Below are 17496 nucleotides of genomic sequence, written 5' to 3'. Positions count from 1 at the left end.
AGTGATCGATCCGACGATGCGTCCAAACTATTTAGGGGCGAAATTCAATTCGCAAGCCTGGCTAATGACTTTCAGAACACTTTCACCAAATTATAGTTTTACTCGCATATTTCCGAGTGTGGAAAGCGTTAGAGTTTCTGTAACTTACTGTTAATATTGTTTCTATCGGATAGAAAACTCTTTTTCGGTTAAAGCCCCCACCCCAAACTTTAACAATTAGCATTTTTATCCGACATGGATCTTTGACGTTGTCCATTACCAGCATACATACATACATAGACTACATATTCTCCACACTCTTTACATTAAGTCGGAACATGGTTTGCAGTCATATTAATCTAAAATTTGAAAGGATACCGGATCTAGGAGTATTGAATCGCGACTACATTCATTTTAATGCCAAGATCAGCACTCAAAACAAATGACCGTGAGTCACCAATATAATTACCATTAATAAAAGTGCATATATTATACCAACCTTGGTGTTTAAATAATTCTAAAACATCGAAGTTACTTTTTGATAACAACCGAGTCATTAGTTTCCAAATTTAAAAGTTTCACACTTGCATGGTTTTACCTATCAGCCACAGAGGGAGTCGTTTGTTCAACTCGGGAAACTGACAGAAGGCACCATTTTTCTGTCCATAACATCGAAAATCCACTGTATAACTGGACATGCAGAACGCGTGTCTGCGGTATCATGGTTTCACTTTGCTTAAATACATTTCTAGAATATTCTTTTTGGTGAAATAAAGGAGGATGGTACAAGTCCATTATTTTAATTCGAAATACTGCATGGCCATTTCAAAGAAAGTGGAAAAAGCTAAGTACCCAAAAGTGTTTCAGGTCGTTTTTCTATTTCTTTTATTTTTCACTTATGGTAGCTTTGTAATTTTACTTTTAATTCCACCTGTGCCGTGCGTCCATATTAGCTCGAAACAGGAGTGCACCTACAAGTAAAGAGTGGATACAAATTTAGACACTCTTAAAATGCACAAGGGCAAACAACTTTTCTTTTCACAAACTCCCTGGTCTCTGATCCTTTCTTCGTGGCGGTATACGTTACGCTTCCACCAAAACCTATGAAGTGTAGACTGGAAGATCCGTCACTCGAGGGCGCTCTCTACGCTCAGAGGAGGGAATCTGGGGAGCATCCTCAAGTGATGGATCTTTCAGTCTACATGAAGTGTAGCGTATACATAACTCAGGAGAGATCCTAGACTTCCAACGCCCAGTGGAACATCAATATTTTTGATCGTCGATTTTAGATACGTCAAAGTGGATTTCTGATAATGACGTTACTAAAAAACAATGAGAGCAAAACAATGACTGATCCATGCAGGGCTGGCAAAAACGTCTACACTGACAAATAAAACGTAAAAAATATTTAACCATTTCGGTCGAGAGATTTCAATAAAATAGCTCTCCTTACACAACATAAACTCCAAGGCAATGATGGAACCGGCAACTAATAAGTACTCCGGATGTATTGTCATCAGTAAATACGATACCATTGCAATACCTGATAATATATTCCTTGGCATCGATTCGGGACACGATTTTGCCCTGCTTGTTTAATTTATAGAAGCAATGGTTCCCAGAAAACACTGAACCATTATGGACAAGTATGTATCCATCACTGTGGATGGCTATACAACCGGGATATTCAAGCGCCTCAGATTTCATTGTGATATTGCCCAGTGTGTCACATCCATACACAAGACCAAGTTGTACAAAGTCTGATACAAACAGTGTGCCCTTGCTGTCAACAGCAATGGAATGAGGGCTCCTGAAGATCACGTGACCGCTGCCTTGAATGCCAAAAGTTCTGAGGTGTTCATCATCTTGTGTGTACACCTCCACTGCTCCGCTGCCGTAACTACACACGTACACATTATCGTCTATAGGGTGTTTTGCAATCCCTCGGGGTTCTTTCACTTCACCTTGTCCAAAGCATCTGATCAGTTGACCGGTTTCTTTACTGACAACCACTTGATTATTTCCAGAATCAGTCATGAAGTACGTACTGTCTTCTGATATCGCTACATCTCCTGGTTTGAGAGGATTCTTAAAATTAGGAAAACTTAGAACATCTTTAAAGACAAGTGTCTCATTAAAGATTTGCACACGGCTGTTGTCAGTGTCAGCAACGGCTGTATTGCCACGAGAATCTCTGGCTATGCCCGATGGAGAGCAGAACTTTCCTTTTCCGTTTCCCTGGTTACCAATAGTTCTTACTAGTCCTGTGCACGTTGAAAATTCAAACGATGAACCTGGTACAGCGTGACCGTCTATTGTCAAAGTGATTCTATTCTTACCCTTAACGTCGGCTCTGAAGATCGTAGATTGAGTACCATCATAATTGTTAGAAAATTTCAGATGAACAACTTCGCCGTTTCGTTTATTCAGAGTGCCGTTCAGATTCTGTCTCGGAGTGACATCATTTCCTCTAGCATCTCGAGTACGTACAATCAGACACGTCTTGTCAACCTTCCACACTTTCTTCGGAAAGTTTTCGATCGAACACTTCTTGACACAGGCGTCTGCCTTTATTCGTCCGAGATTTGAGATCACCGCATCGGACGCAGCCTCAAACTCAACTCCATCAACAGGTTCCTCCCAGTCATCACCAATTTTTAAAAGTTCGTCGGTACGACGCGTCACCTCAGGTCGCGGAGACAAAAGCTGCACGGGATTCGCATGATGCAGCAGTGTCTCTGCATAGTTACGAGTACTGTTGATATTGGTGTGGTTGAACTCAAATTTTTCAATTAGAATGTCAGTTTGATTTATCCTTGCATCGCGTTCACTATTTAATTTCTTCACCAATCTCTTCTGTTCACGCCCTACACTTTAAATTAATTCTTCAGCCTTTCGGTTAACTTTCTCTTTCTCCTGGTCGAACATCGAGTTAATTTTTTCCAGCCATTTCTTGACTGCTTCCATGTTTGTGTCGAGGCAGTCCTCTTTCGGTTTCAGTTTTAGAATGGTGGCCTTTAACGTATCGCAGTAAAATATGACTTTGCTCTCTGGATGTTTCTGACAGTTGACAACGTCCTGTGCAAAAGACAGTCTTTCTGACTCTGGCTCGTCGAGCTCAGATATCAATCGCACTTTGTGTGACTTAGTTGCTTTGATTTTTCTGTGCAGTCGTTCACAGTTCTCACACAAATATTGACAACACTCGATGCAAAAATGACTTACTTCTTTATCTTCACAGAGTTCACATACTCTTTCTTGTCCGGATGCTATATGTCTCCTCTCAATCACCAGGTCAACCAGCGAGCTCATGAAAAAGTTGTCTTTCAGTTCGCTTATACCGCCATCTTGAAGGTCACACGGCGTTTTACAGGCCGGGCAATTTAGCTCACCGTGTTTTTCTACCCAGCCACAAAGACACCGCTCGCAGAACGTGTGGAGGCATGGTAGAACTTTTGGTTTCATGTACCTCTCAAGGCAGATCGAACAGGCGACGTAATCGTCGTCAATCTTGATGAGAAACTGGTCGAGATCAGATGAGACCGCCATAATTTCTATGCGTCCAGTCCCGAGACAACTCAAATGAGAATGTGTTGATCTGATTACAAAAGAGGCAGAAAAGAAAATGTTTCCCTATCCTTGTCACAATTAGTAGTATGGTAGCTTTGCTGTGAGCAGTTGGACAGGGGACCAGACTGACAGACCGAGAAGTACCAACTTTAGGGAGGCTTACTACACCACCTTGAGATGAAAAAGTGACGTCGGAAATCGGTAGAAAAATGATACTGTTCGCTATATTTACCGAAAACTTGCAAATGAGAATATTTTAGCTCGACAAAGAAACACTCTTTAGATTTCCCTAGTGAAACATTCTCAACCTGATGGGCCTATTTTAGGTGTAAAAACGAATGGGTGTTTTCTATATATCTGTAGCATGGGTGTAAACCTTGCATCAACGCCAAAGCTCGGAGTTTTGGCCATTTATGCAATACAGTTTTTCGGGTTTTTTTTTCCTTTTGTTATCGTTTTTCTTTTTGCGAATCTTGGAAACGCCCTCATATTTCAATGTTCTCTCTCTCTCTCTCTCTCTCTCTCTCTCTGTCTCTCTCTCTCTCTCTCTCTCTCTCTCTCTCTCTCTCTCTCTCTCTCTCTCTCTCTCTCCAGCTATGCTCTTTTAAAATCATGTGTCATCATAACAATTAGACAACGTTTAGGTCATCGTTGTATACGTATAGTAACAGTTTGGCAAATTTATAAATATGGGTTCATTCTTTATTTATAAGCTTAATGTGGGTGAAAATGGGACAGTAGGATTTCTTGTAATGTCAGATGTTCGGCCAAGTTTCACATTTCTACAAAAGGCGAACTATCAGTATTTGCAAACGAATTGGCCTTAGAAGAGGTAAGTTTAAACATGCTTGAGTTTGTCGATTAAACCGCGACATACATGTACACATGTACATTAGCTCTCTACAGGTAAGGTTGTAAATTGTCCTTGTGGATATCACACCCCTCGACTACACTTGCCTGCATGTCAGATACAGTCACCTAAAATGTTGATGTTGCATGTGCATGTAACTAATACGGGTTCCACCCACGGTTTTGTTCCGTTATGCAACCGATGTCATTAAATCTGTGTGCTCATCGGTTTACAGCCCCGGGGATGAAAAACTAGATTTCACAGATGAAAATATATTTGGCCGAAGTGGAGAAGAATAGAATTCTGTAGCCTATGAAATTCTAGAACGCTTGGAAAATAGGCTAAACTCTGGAGTTTTCAACCGACACCACCATTACATTTACTGCACTTATTGAGTACTGAGTTCGGACCCCGAAATCAAAAGACTCTTAACGTTTGCTCAAACTGTCCTAAAACAAACTTTCTACCATTCTCTTTCGAAATCAAGAATAAATCTCAAGCCTTAGGGTAACCCTGCAAACTTGGTACTATATTTAAAATTCTAAATGGCTGCCATCCTTGTGTTATATCTACGGGGGGGAAATTCCCACAAAACTAAGGCAGTGTAAATTTAAAGCAAATGGTAGATCAACAGAATATGGTAACAGTTTTAGAGTCGGTATATCTGTACTAGTGAAGAGTGGAGAGTGAAGTTGCCCGTCATCCAAGAGATATGCAAATATTTAGACGTATACTTTCATTCATAAGTCCGATCAAGTTGAAATGTTAAAGGTATAGTGTCACCTGTTCCACTTTTGCCACAGTTACCATGGAAAGAGCAAATCTAACCAATCACATATTTTAAGCGGGAGGCCGCTTTTTAAAAACACGTCAACATATGCCTCACATGGACATTTTAATACAAAGGAACGCCCCTATGACCATATATGGGCATATTTAGAATAAAGATGACTCTATACCTTTAATACACTGAATGGTATCTCCACCAATCAGACATACTGATTCGGTCACGTGTACGTGTCGATCATAGTCTCGCGTTGTCCCGACACCATGGCAAGTCGACCATAGCCGGACGTAGCTTTCACCGCGCCATTGACGGATAGCCATAGTATTTTGAGTTATTTAGAATATTTACAGATATATTTACGAAGTAAATGCAACGACACGATCGAAACAGTACTTCTCATTCTTAGAGATGCCGTGGCTTTTAAAAAAATATCACAAGTTCACGACCTTGACGAGCCCGAAAGATTGCGTTCGATGACACAGAGAGTGTACGCTTGTGGTGGGCACAGTGCTGCCGTCACCGGTCTCCGCCTGTGTCAACTTGTCAATTTCCATTTCGGTCGTCAATATTTTTCATCTTACAAACCTTGATGTTTGCCATGACATATATATCGCAAGTAGATTCATCCTCATTTTGTTACCTGATGGAAACCCTGTGAATCTGTTCTGAGTGTTGTCTGAGTCGACTTTCGAAATACATCGGATCGGATTCCGCAGTGCTGCACTGCAGTGTTCAGGCAGTAAACATTATCGCTTTAGTACAGCCTACCGCAGAAGTTCAACAGCAATACAACACTTTGCCGATGCTAAGAATTTAACACGTAACCTGACAGAATGATGTGTTGATTTTGATATATCATATGCTATATGTTGGATTCTTGTTCAGTGATAAATTTGTCGATTTTGAGCGATGACTCAGCTGTTTACGGCTTGTGACGAGATAGCACAGTGGTAGTACCAAACGTAGCGATCAGACGACAGTGAACGCTCTCCTCTTCCCCAGTTGAAAAAAAAACAGACAGACTTTCACAATCATCGCTACCAAAAGCTTTAACGTTTTCGCCATGTATACATTTACCGCATTTTTCAGTAAATTCCTTTGTGCCCACTCAATTTTATCTGCACGAGCATATATATATATATATATATATATATATATATATATATATATATATATATATATATATATATATTATATATATATATATATATATATATATATATATATATATATATAATAATAATGTGTAACTTCTTACAGTAAATCGAACAGTCGGTTACCCTGACTCACAGGGGCAGGCTTTCAGTTAAGATGTTCGATCTCGAGGGCACTGTGACGCCATCAAAATGCAAGCCTCTTCTCGCGCTCAGCCACATACATACCATATATTGAAGTAACCAATCACAGAAATGCTTGAAGCCGTGTTTTATATTTTTCACTTTCTCCGATACAATGAGGGGATACCATGCATCTCTGTCAATATGGCTTATGCATTGTACTCTTGAACTAACCACAATGAAGTTGACTTTTCAACGTGTTATCACAGACTAATATCATAGACAGAGTGGCAACACTTGCATGCCTTTTGTTCCATGGTCGTCTCGGTAGACTATTGGCTTTTCATATTAAAATGAGCTTAAAGGTGTTAAACGTTTTGGAGGCTTGGTTTGTGGTTGATAATTACACGAGATTATGCGAAACATACGACGAGATGGCATCGTACTGCCAGTCGCGTAGCAACCAAAGTTACTTTGTGAGCTCTCAGGCCAGAAACACTGCCTCACGCCAATCAAAACATAACACGCCAGCAGTTTCATAAACATGTCCTTTCTTGGCGCACGTGTAAAAGACGGTATGACTGACCGTAAACCATTGAGTAAAACCAGACAGTATCGATAAAAGACTTTCAAATTTGGTTCAAACACACTCATTATATATTCATAAAAATATGAGAGGAATTTTTAAATGGTAAAACCCACTTTCCTGAAGCTCAAAACACTCCCGTTTTCGCCAGCACATCAATTCCGATCAGCACCACACGACAACAACAACACAAACTTTGTCGAACATACTTTCGCTTAACAATTGGTGAAAATCCGAAAATTACCGAAGGGTGCATGGTCGGCACTCTTCGAAAAAAAGAGAGCCAAGAGCTTCGTGAGGCGAGGCAAACATGGATTGCTTACGTAACCGCTTCACGCCTTAAACAATAGCTGTTGCCACTCTGTCTATGATATTACTCTGTGGTGTTATCAATGATAATCGACTACACGGAGAAGACATAAATGTCAATTACCGATTTTTTTTTATAATTGCGCCATACATGTAACTATCTTCCAGGCAATTATTCCGATGTTTTAATGTCATTATCGTTATGGTGACGTCATACTATACTTCCTTGAACTCTGAGAGCCGCATATAAAACGCGGAGAGTTAATACCATCATCCGCAATTTGCGAAACAATAAAATAAACATTCCTCCGGGTACACATAATCATACACAAACGACTACATTGAAGCACGGAGTAACAGTCACAATAGATTGAGGGTCTGCCTCAGTCGGTCAGCCTTTAGGCCGAGGGACGTCATCACACTCGACGGTGCTTTCATCATGTTTCTGTCGTCTTCACGTGTATAGCAACTTAAGTTTTATGTATGTACGTATGTATGTAAGGTTGGATGGATGGAAGGCTGGATGGATGGAAGGACGACCGGACGGAAAGGCGGACGGGTGGAAGGTTGGGTGGATGGAAAACGTACGATGCAGTAGGTCGGTACTAAAAGTTTGACAATGTAAACATGTTTTGTGAAAATTACAGTGTGCTGGACCGAATATGTTCTACTTCGATTCGTCTGCTGAACAGAATTGTCCTTATATATCAATGAGTTTGATTCAGGACAACTTGAGGTCCGACTCCGAGAAAAATGACAGGGGTATATTGCGAGGACGACACACGACCTGAGCCATGACTGGATCCTCACAAATGGACTGCTGTGTTACTGTTACATCGCCCTCAGCGTCACGATTTGTCTGCATATACGTCAATAACTTTCAACTTTACTATGGTTTTGTTTAGCTATTCGACTTGAAAATTGTATTCTTCTGCAAAAAACCTCAGAATTAGTTGTATTTAATATCAAAATGAGTCAAATCTTAGGTTCTTCGAAATTTTAATCGAAAATTTTATTTTTCCCATAAAGTTAACACAGGAAGTGCGACCATTTTGAATTTCAGATACCCGAAGATCAATTTTTTTATTTATCAGGTACAAAACTTTGCATGGTGACACCCCGATTTTTATTCTTGATTTAGTAAGTGAATGGTTGAAAATGTCGTTGAGGAAATTTTGAGGAAAAGTGTAAGTATTTCACTGTTGTGGTGCATACTGAAATTTCTCGACAGAGTGTACATTCGTTGTGTCCTTGTAACACTCCATATATCTCTGAGGGCTTGATACGAGTCAAAACAACAGTCCAGCGAGGAGCGATGTTGAACTGAATACACTGTATTCCGAACTTGACGAGAGTAGAAGTACTTCTACAACCAACGTGCTTCCTATTAGAAAGATAGCAGATTGTTTCTATATTTCTCTGCATCTTCAAGTCTCTGCAATTGGTGAAGTTAAACTGCAGTAGACTGGGAGAAATCACGCTGTGAAAAGATTGTTCTGTGGTAAAGCAAAACACAAAGTGAGTGCACTTAAATCGCGACTACGAAAAGCGATTTGCTTGTCATTGCAGGCACAGTATAGTGCCGCAGGGCGGTAATGCTGCTTAGTGCATGAAACAGCCTATAGAGTGACAACTACAAGTTCCTATATTATCAGAATATATATATATATATATATATATATATATATATATATATATATATATATATATATATATATATATATATATATATATATATATATATATATATATCATTTTACTTTATTAGATTTCAAAATATTCTGTATGGAAAATGAAAGACACAATTTCACATAATTAATTGTTTCTATTCCATTATGTCATGTACAAACATTTCATGGTCCTTTCTAGCAAACGCTTATGAATACAACCCAAAAAGAGTCATTTTTGTTTTGTTTTTTTTCTTTTGGTAGTTGTGTAATTTAACTATTCCGAACGGTTCTGCCATGCGTTCAACAAGTAACGAGTGGATACAAATTTAAACACTCTAAACAGCACGAGGGCAACCGACTCTTCTTTTCACCAACACCCTAGTCTTGGGCCTCTCTTCGCATACGCATATGCCAAGATTCCATCGAAACCTACAAAAGCGTCACAGTAGCTTATACAATTAAAGCAGGTCCTAGACCACCAACGAACATGATGGTGGAAACATCCATTTTTTCAGAGCAACGGTACTAGAACGCGGCAACGTGAATTTCCCATAATGACTTAGACTGTAAAGCACAGTCGTGTGCGGGCGCTTCGTACCTCCGCCCCGAAAACACTGCCACATGACTGTGCTTTACAGTCTAATAATGACTTTAATAATAACAAGGCAGTATTGCTGAAGGCAATTAGTACTTGGGCCGTGATAGAGTAATTTTGAGGACAATATATACTACTATTCAAATATGGTCTTGAATTTCCTCCTGTCAATTAGGGATTAACTGGTTATTAAACGAAGCAATGGCATGACAACGGCAAAATATGTCTAGCAACTTTTGTGGAGTTTGAGGCAGGGGTTCTTCATTTATAGTGGAAATTGCTTAAACTCCTTATATATTCAAATTACAGCAAATTTCTTTTGTTCTCGATGGTAGATGTCTAATATTTAGATGGGCATATTTAGATTTCTACCCTATAGTTATCCCTTTATACCGAAAATCGGACATCCAGCTCTATTGGCTTGCTCAGAATTAGATATGCGCATAATTAATGAGGTACAATATCATAAGGTGTCCCATCATACCAAATATGAAGGGTGTAGCAGTTGTGGTTACTGAGTTGTGGACAAATATATATGAGGTCAAAGGTCATTGAGGTCACGTGACATTTTGTCAAAATAATTGTATTGCTAAGTTATTCCTGTATGCCAAAACTCAGACCTCTAGCTCTATTGGCTCGCTCAAAATCAGATATGCACATAATTAATGAGGTACAATATGTGGCGTCATAAGGTGTCTTATCATACCAAATATGAAGGATGTAGCAATTGTGGTTACTGAGTTGTGGACAAATATATATATTTGAGGTCAAAGGTCATTGAGGTCACGTCACATTTTGTCATAATAATTGTATTGCTAAGTTATTCCTATATACCAAAAATCAAACCTCTAGCTCTATTGGCTCGCTCAAAACAAGATATGCGCATAATTAATGAGGTACAATATATGGTGTCATAAGGTGTCCTATCATACCAAATATGAAGGGTGTAGCACTTGTGGTTACTGAGTTGTGGACAAATATGTATATTTGAGGTCAAAGGTCATTGAGGTCACGTCACATTTTGTCATAATAATTGTATTGCTAAGTTATTCCTATATACCAAAAATCAGACCTCTAGCTCTATTGGCTCGCTCAAAATTAGATGTGTATAATTAATGGGGTACAATATGTGGCGTCGTAAGGTGTCCCATCATACCAAATATGAAAGGTTTAGCACTTGTGGTTACTGAGTTATGGACAATAATGTATATTTGAGGTCAAAGGTCACCAAGGTCACATGATATTTTGTCAAAATGTCTGAGATATCTGCGTGAACGGATGGACTCACTGATGGACTCACGGACGGATATGACTCAATATGTAAGCCCCCTGGACTTTATCCGTGGGGACAAAAAACTGTGTCACTGCATCCTTTAGGCAATATGAATACGATGAGAAACTAAATTTTTATTTTTCTTGGCCTTATACATGGTGTCTATGGAGAACTGCCTTATACATGGGAGTCTATGGAGGTGTAAACTAAAAAGTCCTCTAACACGGCCAAATTCGATCGCATTGTGAAACAAATCGACGTGCATCTGTATTGGGTTGGGTACTATTCTTGTGCAAAGTTTGAAAGAAATTGACCAGGGCATGTCTGAGATATCTGCGTGAACGGACGGACGGATGGACTGACATGACCAAACCTATAAGTATAACACCCCCAGGACTTCGTCCGTGGGCACTAAAAACAACGCAACAGTTATTACAGCTACACCGGCGGTAGGTTCATATCCAGAGCCCCCGTACGGTCTGCCGCCGTCGCTTGAAAACAATCTCATAAACCTGGCCATATCAACTGTGTATGGGCAGCTGGATACTTGACTTCCCGGAGAAGGCGAGCTGTCACGTTCAAGCTCAGGATTATTTCACGATCAAATTTCAGTAAATGTACCTTACCTAGATGAAATTTTGTCTATAGGCTGAAATTTCGCCGAAGTTTGACAAAATTACATCGATTTTTCAGGTTCATATCCGACATTTTTGAGTTTTGAGTGCAGACAGAAATAAGATTTGAGGCAACATGGCTGCGACCCCATGTTGACCCCTAGCCCTGCGTACGATGCTATGTGCCACAGCTAACACACAGCATCGTACGCAGGGCTAGCGAGAGAGCTGCCGACATCGACGGTTATTTACGAGAAGTGAATAAAGGACTGTCATTTTTGGAAGCGATCGAGTAGCTGAGGTAAGCTGGGATACGACTTGGGCCCAAGAACGCTGAATTTCGGCAGTAATTTGGCTTTTTACGTCAAGTCCCAAAATGGATTTGAAGTCATCGACCCTAAGTACGGGTCTTTTCAGGGCTGTGGTGAGCGGGGCGATTAGCTGTAGCGGAACACACAGCATCGTACGCAGGGCTAGTTGACCCCAAGTGAAAATGTGTTCGCGATCAAATCTTCCTATGTTTTTTTCAGAATTTTCGACAAAATCATTGCTTCTTAAATCTTTTGTAAAATATAAAATACTAAAATAAAAATGCGATGTGCCATGTCTCCAGATTTCTAAAATATCGTTCGTTGACCGTTCGACGGAATACTCATTTCGCAAACTTGTGACGCAGTTGAAATTCAATACTGACCGCCAAATAATCTTAATGAGACGAGATCATTCTAGACATCCTCCATTCGCGTTAGAGTTCAGCTCGCTTAGAGTATCATAACATTCTTCGGCCTTCGTTTAAATCGACCCTAATTTCTCCCATTTAGGAAATAAATACACAAGCTACCTTGACAAAACTTCGTGCACCATCCAGAACCAAACGCACTGCAAATCTGTCTTGACGTCATCATCTCCTTACATGGTAATCGGCATACCGTATTTTTTAGCAAAGGAGACACAGAATACGTCGGAGTATTCAGTTTCAAAACGTATTACATTGTGTGATGTTGTCAAAAAAAGTAATGTTACTGCAGTGGTATAAATTACAAAACACAAAAGTTCAAATCAGTTTATTTTGGACTGGCTATACCCAATATTTCATATTGTTTCTTATGCCAGATTTGACCACGTGCTTACTGGCGACCCCTTTACATGCAAATTTTGTGTCAATGGTGTGTTCTCCTGGAAAAACAAACGTACGATTTCTATATGAAGGAGGCGAAATTTGCCCTCAAAACTCGAAACCACCCTTTTATGGGGTGTACCTAGCTATTTTGAACGAGCTTCTCGAATCTGCAGCTCTATTTCGAAATGATGGTCTGGTTTTCTCAGCTCAAGGATAAGTGTTCTCCATCGCTGTGGGCATTACTATTCTCAGCTGGGGGTACAGTTTCCAGTCGTAATGTTTTTCATTGTGTCCGGGATATAAAACATTTCCTTTTCACACTTTTACTTGGATTAACACTAGTCCACATCTTGTCAGCGATTAAACATGTTTCAAGTTTAAATGTTAAATTCTGGTCTCGAGCCCTCTTGTTCGACCAAACTGAAATTACCCCTCCCACTTTGGCTGGTCCAGTGGGTTTAGCAAGGGTCGTGCCATCGCCTAGGAAACGGAGGGTGCATTAATTGTTGCATTTCGATGCACATTTTGATTATATTCAGAAGATTTTGTGGCAAAAACTCAGATAGAGAAGCATTAATATTCACATCTCACTTATTCAAGACTGGCTGAGAGCAGCACTTCCATTCAGTTAACATCATTACGCCATTTATTATGCCAGAAAGATGAAGCCAAGACATTTTGCCCTCCCTGGTCTCAGCCAGAAATGGTTATACCTTACAGAGTTTTTTCCCACGGAATGAAAACAAATGTACTTGGGCTGAGGCCCAAGTACAACAAAATGAAAATCTACGTTGGCAAACAACGACTGATTGATGCCAGAATGGTAAACACGTCAACACTGAAAAAAATTAGAGTTAAAATATCAAACTCTTTCTTTTGAGAGATTTCAACAAATTTGGCTCTGTTTACATAACAAAAACTCTAAGGCGATGATTGAGCCAGTCACTGAGAAGTACTCGGGATATATTATCAACATTGAATACGATTCCATCGTAACGATTGACAACAGATTCATTGCCACCGAATTTAGACACGATTTTGCCCTGCCTGTTTAATTTATAGAAGCCGCGGTTCCAATAATAGGGTGAATCACTGATCACAAGTATGTATCCATCACTATGGATCGCTATACCTCGCGGATTTTCAAGCTTCTCAGATTCCATGGTCATGTTGCCCACTGTGTCACATCCATACACATGACCAAGTTGTACAGAGTCTGACACGAAGAGCGTGCCCTTGCTGTCAATAGCGATGGAATGGGGGCCTTTAAAGATCACTTGACCGCTGCCTGGAGCGCCAAGTGTTCTGAAATGTTCACCATCTTGTGTGTACACCTCCACTGTTCCGCTGCCGTAACTACACACGTACACATTACCATCAATAGGGTGTATTGCAATCCCTCGAGGGTCTTTCAGTTCACCTTGTCCAAAGCATCTGATAGGCTGACCGCCTTGTTTACTGACAACCACTTGATTATTTCCAGAATCAGTCATGAAGTAGGTACTGTCATCTGATATCGCTACATCTCTTGGTTTGAATTGATTCTTAAAATTCGGAAAAGTTAGAACATTCTTAAAGATAAGTGCCCCGTTAAAAATTTGCACACGATTGTTGTCAGTGTCAGCAACGGCTATATTGCCACGACAGTCTCTGGCTATGCCCAATGGAGACTTAAACTCTCCTTTTCCGTTTCCCTGTTGACCAATAGTTCTTACTAGTCCCGTCCACGTTGAAAATTCAAACGGTGAACCGGGTACGGCTTGACCGTCTATGGTCAAAGTAATTTGATTGTTACCCTCTACGTCGGCTCTGAAGATCGTAGAATGAGTACCATCATAATTGTTTGAGAATTCCAGATGAACAACTTCGCCGTTTGGTTTGTTCAGAGTGCCGTTCAGTTTCTGTCTCGGAATGACGTCATTTCCTCTAGCATCGCGAGTACGTACAAACAAACACGCCTCGTCACCCTTCCACACTTTCTTCGGAATGTTTTCGATCGAACATTGTTTGACACAAGCGTCTGCCTTTATTCGTCCGAGATTTGAGACCACAACATCGGACGCTTCCTCAAACTCTACTCCGTCGAGAGGTTCCTCCCACTCATCACGGATTTTTAAAAGTTCGTCGATACGACGTGTCACCACAGATCGCGTTGACAAAAGCTGCACGGAATTCGCATGACGCATCAGCGTTTCTGCAAAGTTGCAAGCGCTGTTGACATTGGTGTGGTTGAACTTTAATTCTTCAATTAAAATGTCAGTTTGTTTTATCCTTGTATCGCGTTCGTTATTTAGTTCCTTCACCAATCTCTGCTGTTCACGCCCTACACTTTGAATTAACTCTTCAGCTTTTATGTTTACCTTCTCTTTCTCCTGGTCAAACAGCGAGTGAATTTTAACCCGCCATTTCTTGACCGCTTCAATGTTTGCGTCGATGCAGTCCTCTTTGGCTTTCAGTTTTGTCACATTATCCTTCAGCTGCATACCGTATTCCTCGGCAGCCACACTAAGGTAGCGATGCGCATGCTCAGGAACACGATGGTCGACAATCGTGCATGCCGTACAAACGGGTACTTGACATGTATCACAGTAAAACTGGACTTTGCTCTCTGGGTGTGTCGGACAGTTGACAACGTACTCTACGAACGACGGTCTTTCTTCCCTTTGCGCGTCGAGCTCTGATATCAATCGCACTTTGTGTAACCTAGTAGCCTTGATTTTTCTGTGCATTCGTTCACAGTTCTCGCACAGATATTCGCAACACTCGATACAAAAGTGAGTAACTTCTCTATCTTCACAGAGTTCACATACTCTGTATTGTCCGGATGCAAGCTTTCTTCGTTCATTCTCCAGATCAACCAGCGAGCTCATGAAAACGTTGTCTTTCAGTTCGCTTACTCCGCCATCTTGAAGTTCACACGGCGTTTTACAGGCAGGGCAATTAAGGTCACCGTGCTTTTCGAAACAGTCACAGAGACACCGCTCGCAGAACGTGTGGAGGCACGGCAGTACTTTGGGTTTCGTGTACCTTTCTAGGCAGATCGAACAGGCGACGTAATCGTCGTCAATCGTGTTGAGAAACTGGTCGAGATGAGTTGAGACCGCCATAATTAAGCTTACAGTGCGTCCGGACAAACGAGGCAGAACAGAAAATGTGTCCCTATCCTTGTCACAATTAGTAATACGGTAATTTTTGCAAGTGAGCAGCGCAGCCAGTGGTAGAAATGTGGCAGGTGAACAAACTGCCAGACCGAGAAATAGCGACACGTAAGGAGGCTTACTAAACCACCGCATGATGAGTGGCGTTGCAAATCAGTCGAAAAACGATATCGATCGCAATATTTACTAAAAGCCCGCAAATGAGTGTATTTTAGCTCGACAAAGAAACATTCACCTAAATGTCCATAGTGAAACTTTCTCCAGCTGATAGGTATATTAGCTGAAAATATGAATAAGCGTTTTCTATATATCTGTGGCATGGGTGTAAACGTCACATCAACGCCAAAGCTTAGAGCTTACGCCATTTATGCAATGCAGTCTTGCTCCAAGTCGATGGGTATATTAGATAGCAAAACAGAACAAACTGAAGGACTAAACTTCAGCAGACTTTCGCACTACAGTAGCCTGTTGGCCAGCCAGTAACTCAGCGCCTGTCGAGAAAAGCCAGGCGACTGGGGCCAGCCTACAATACAGTGTTTTGTTTTTGAGTTTGTTTTTCTTTTTTTTTTGCTGGGGGAGGGTTGTGAATCGTGGAAACACCCTTACAATTTCTTTATTTTTTTTCTCTCTCTCGCTCCAGCTATGTACTTTTAAAATCACGTGTCATCAAAACAATTAGAAAACATGTAAGTCATCGTTGTATATATACTTATAGTAACAGTTTGGCAAACTTACAAATATGAGTGCATTCTTCATTTATGACATTATACATAATGTAGATGAACAATGGGCTGGGAGGATGTTTTTAGAGTCAGCGTCCGGTCAAGTTTCATATTTCTATGAAAGGCAAAATACCAGTATTTGCAAACGAATTGGCCTTAGGAGAGGTAAGTTTAAACTGCCCGACATGCTTGAGTTTGTGGATTAAACAGTGACCTAAATGTACAAGTGTACCTTGGCTCTCTACAGGTAAGGTTGTAAATTGTCGTCGTGAATATCACATCCATCGACTACACTTGCCTGCATGTGGATATTACATGTAAATATACGGGGTTCCCTTCGTGGTTTCGTTCCCTCATGCCCAACAAATATCAAATCTATGTGCTCTTAGGTTTACACGCCTGGATAGAAGGGGGGGGGGGCTGAGATCCCAGATTTCACAGGACACGAGATACTAGACCGACGTGGAAAAAGATTAAATCCGTATCCGATGAATTTCAGAGCGTGCGGAAAATACGCCAAACTCTAATCTTCAACTGAAACAATGTATATTCTCATTGCATTTACCGCCAAACGTAGTTCGCGCCTTTAAATCGAAAGACACAAACTTTCCTCAAGTAAAACTCCATCCAATCGTTCTATTTCAAGGTCAAGAATAAAGATCAAGGGTGGCCGTGCAAATTTTGTACTTGAAATACAAATTACCTCGTGTTTTTCGATATTATACATTCTAAATGGCTGCCATTCTTTTGTTATCTGTATGAGGAAAAATAAATTTCCTGATTTGCACAAAACTAAGCAGGTGTCATGTTTATTTACTCCATAAGCTTCACATGATGGGTCAGAGGAATATGGTAAAAATTTGAGTTTGATTGAGATTGCCCATACAATCGTTCGATCACAAGTTGAGGGCATGATATCATCTGTTGTGCTGTGTTTTGAGACAGAACATGAAGAAAGAGCACAAAAACCTCATGGGAACAGTTCT

General features: G+C 40.5%; 2 protein-coding genes across 2 annotated transcripts; both read right to left on the bottom strand.

Moving 5' to 3' along the window:
• Nucleotides 1-928: 928 nt before the first annotated feature.
• On the bottom strand, nucleotides 929-3528 carry LOC139125954 (tripartite motif-containing protein 2-like). The gene is made up of 3 exons (XM_070692029.1): nucleotides 2884-3528; nucleotides 1523-2757; nucleotides 929-950 (listed from the first exon to the last, which is right to left on the bottom strand). Exons 1-3 carry the CDS (start codon nucleotides 3526-3528, stop codon nucleotides 929-931), a joined length of 1902 nt encoding a protein of 633 aa, XP_070548130.1.
• Nucleotides 3529-13258: 9730 nt separating this feature from the next.
• On the bottom strand, nucleotides 13259-15782 carry LOC139125859 (tripartite motif-containing protein 2-like). Its single transcript, XM_070691956.1, has one exon. It carries the CDS (start codon nucleotides 15735-15737, stop codon nucleotides 13536-13538), a length of 2202 nt encoding a protein of 733 aa, XP_070548057.1. The 5' UTR covers nucleotides 15738-15782; the 3' UTR covers nucleotides 13259-13535.
• Between the last annotated feature and the right edge of the window lie 1714 nt (nucleotides 15783-17496).

Source organism: Ptychodera flava, assembly GCF_041260155.1.
Source record: "Ptychodera flava strain L36383 chromosome 3 unlocalized genomic scaffold, AS_Pfla_20210202 Scaffold_26__1_contigs__length_13983176_pilon, whole genome shotgun sequence".
NCBI classification, from domain to species: Eukaryota; Metazoa; Hemichordata; class Enteropneusta; family Ptychoderidae; genus Ptychodera; species Ptychodera flava.
The sequence above is the reverse complement of the archived record's forward strand: the minus strand, read 5'-3'. Positions and strand labels throughout refer to the sequence as shown.

Coding starts and splice junctions, on each gene's coding strand:
- LOC139125954 (XM_070692029.1), bottom strand. CDS start 3,528: ATGGCGGTCTCATCTGATCTCGACCAGTTTCTCATCAAGATTGACGAC. Junction 2,758..2,883: donor TCGACCAGGAGAAAGAGAAA/GTTAACCGAAAG, acceptor GAAAAATTTGAG/TTCAACCACACCAATATCAA. Junction 951..1,522: donor GCCAAGGAATATATTATCAG/GTATTGCAATGG, acceptor CTTTACTTGTAG/GTGCACTCCTGTTTCGAGCT.
- LOC139125859 (XM_070691956.1), bottom strand. CDS start 15,737: ATGGCGGTCTCAACTCATCTCGACCAGTTTCTCAACACGATTGACGAC.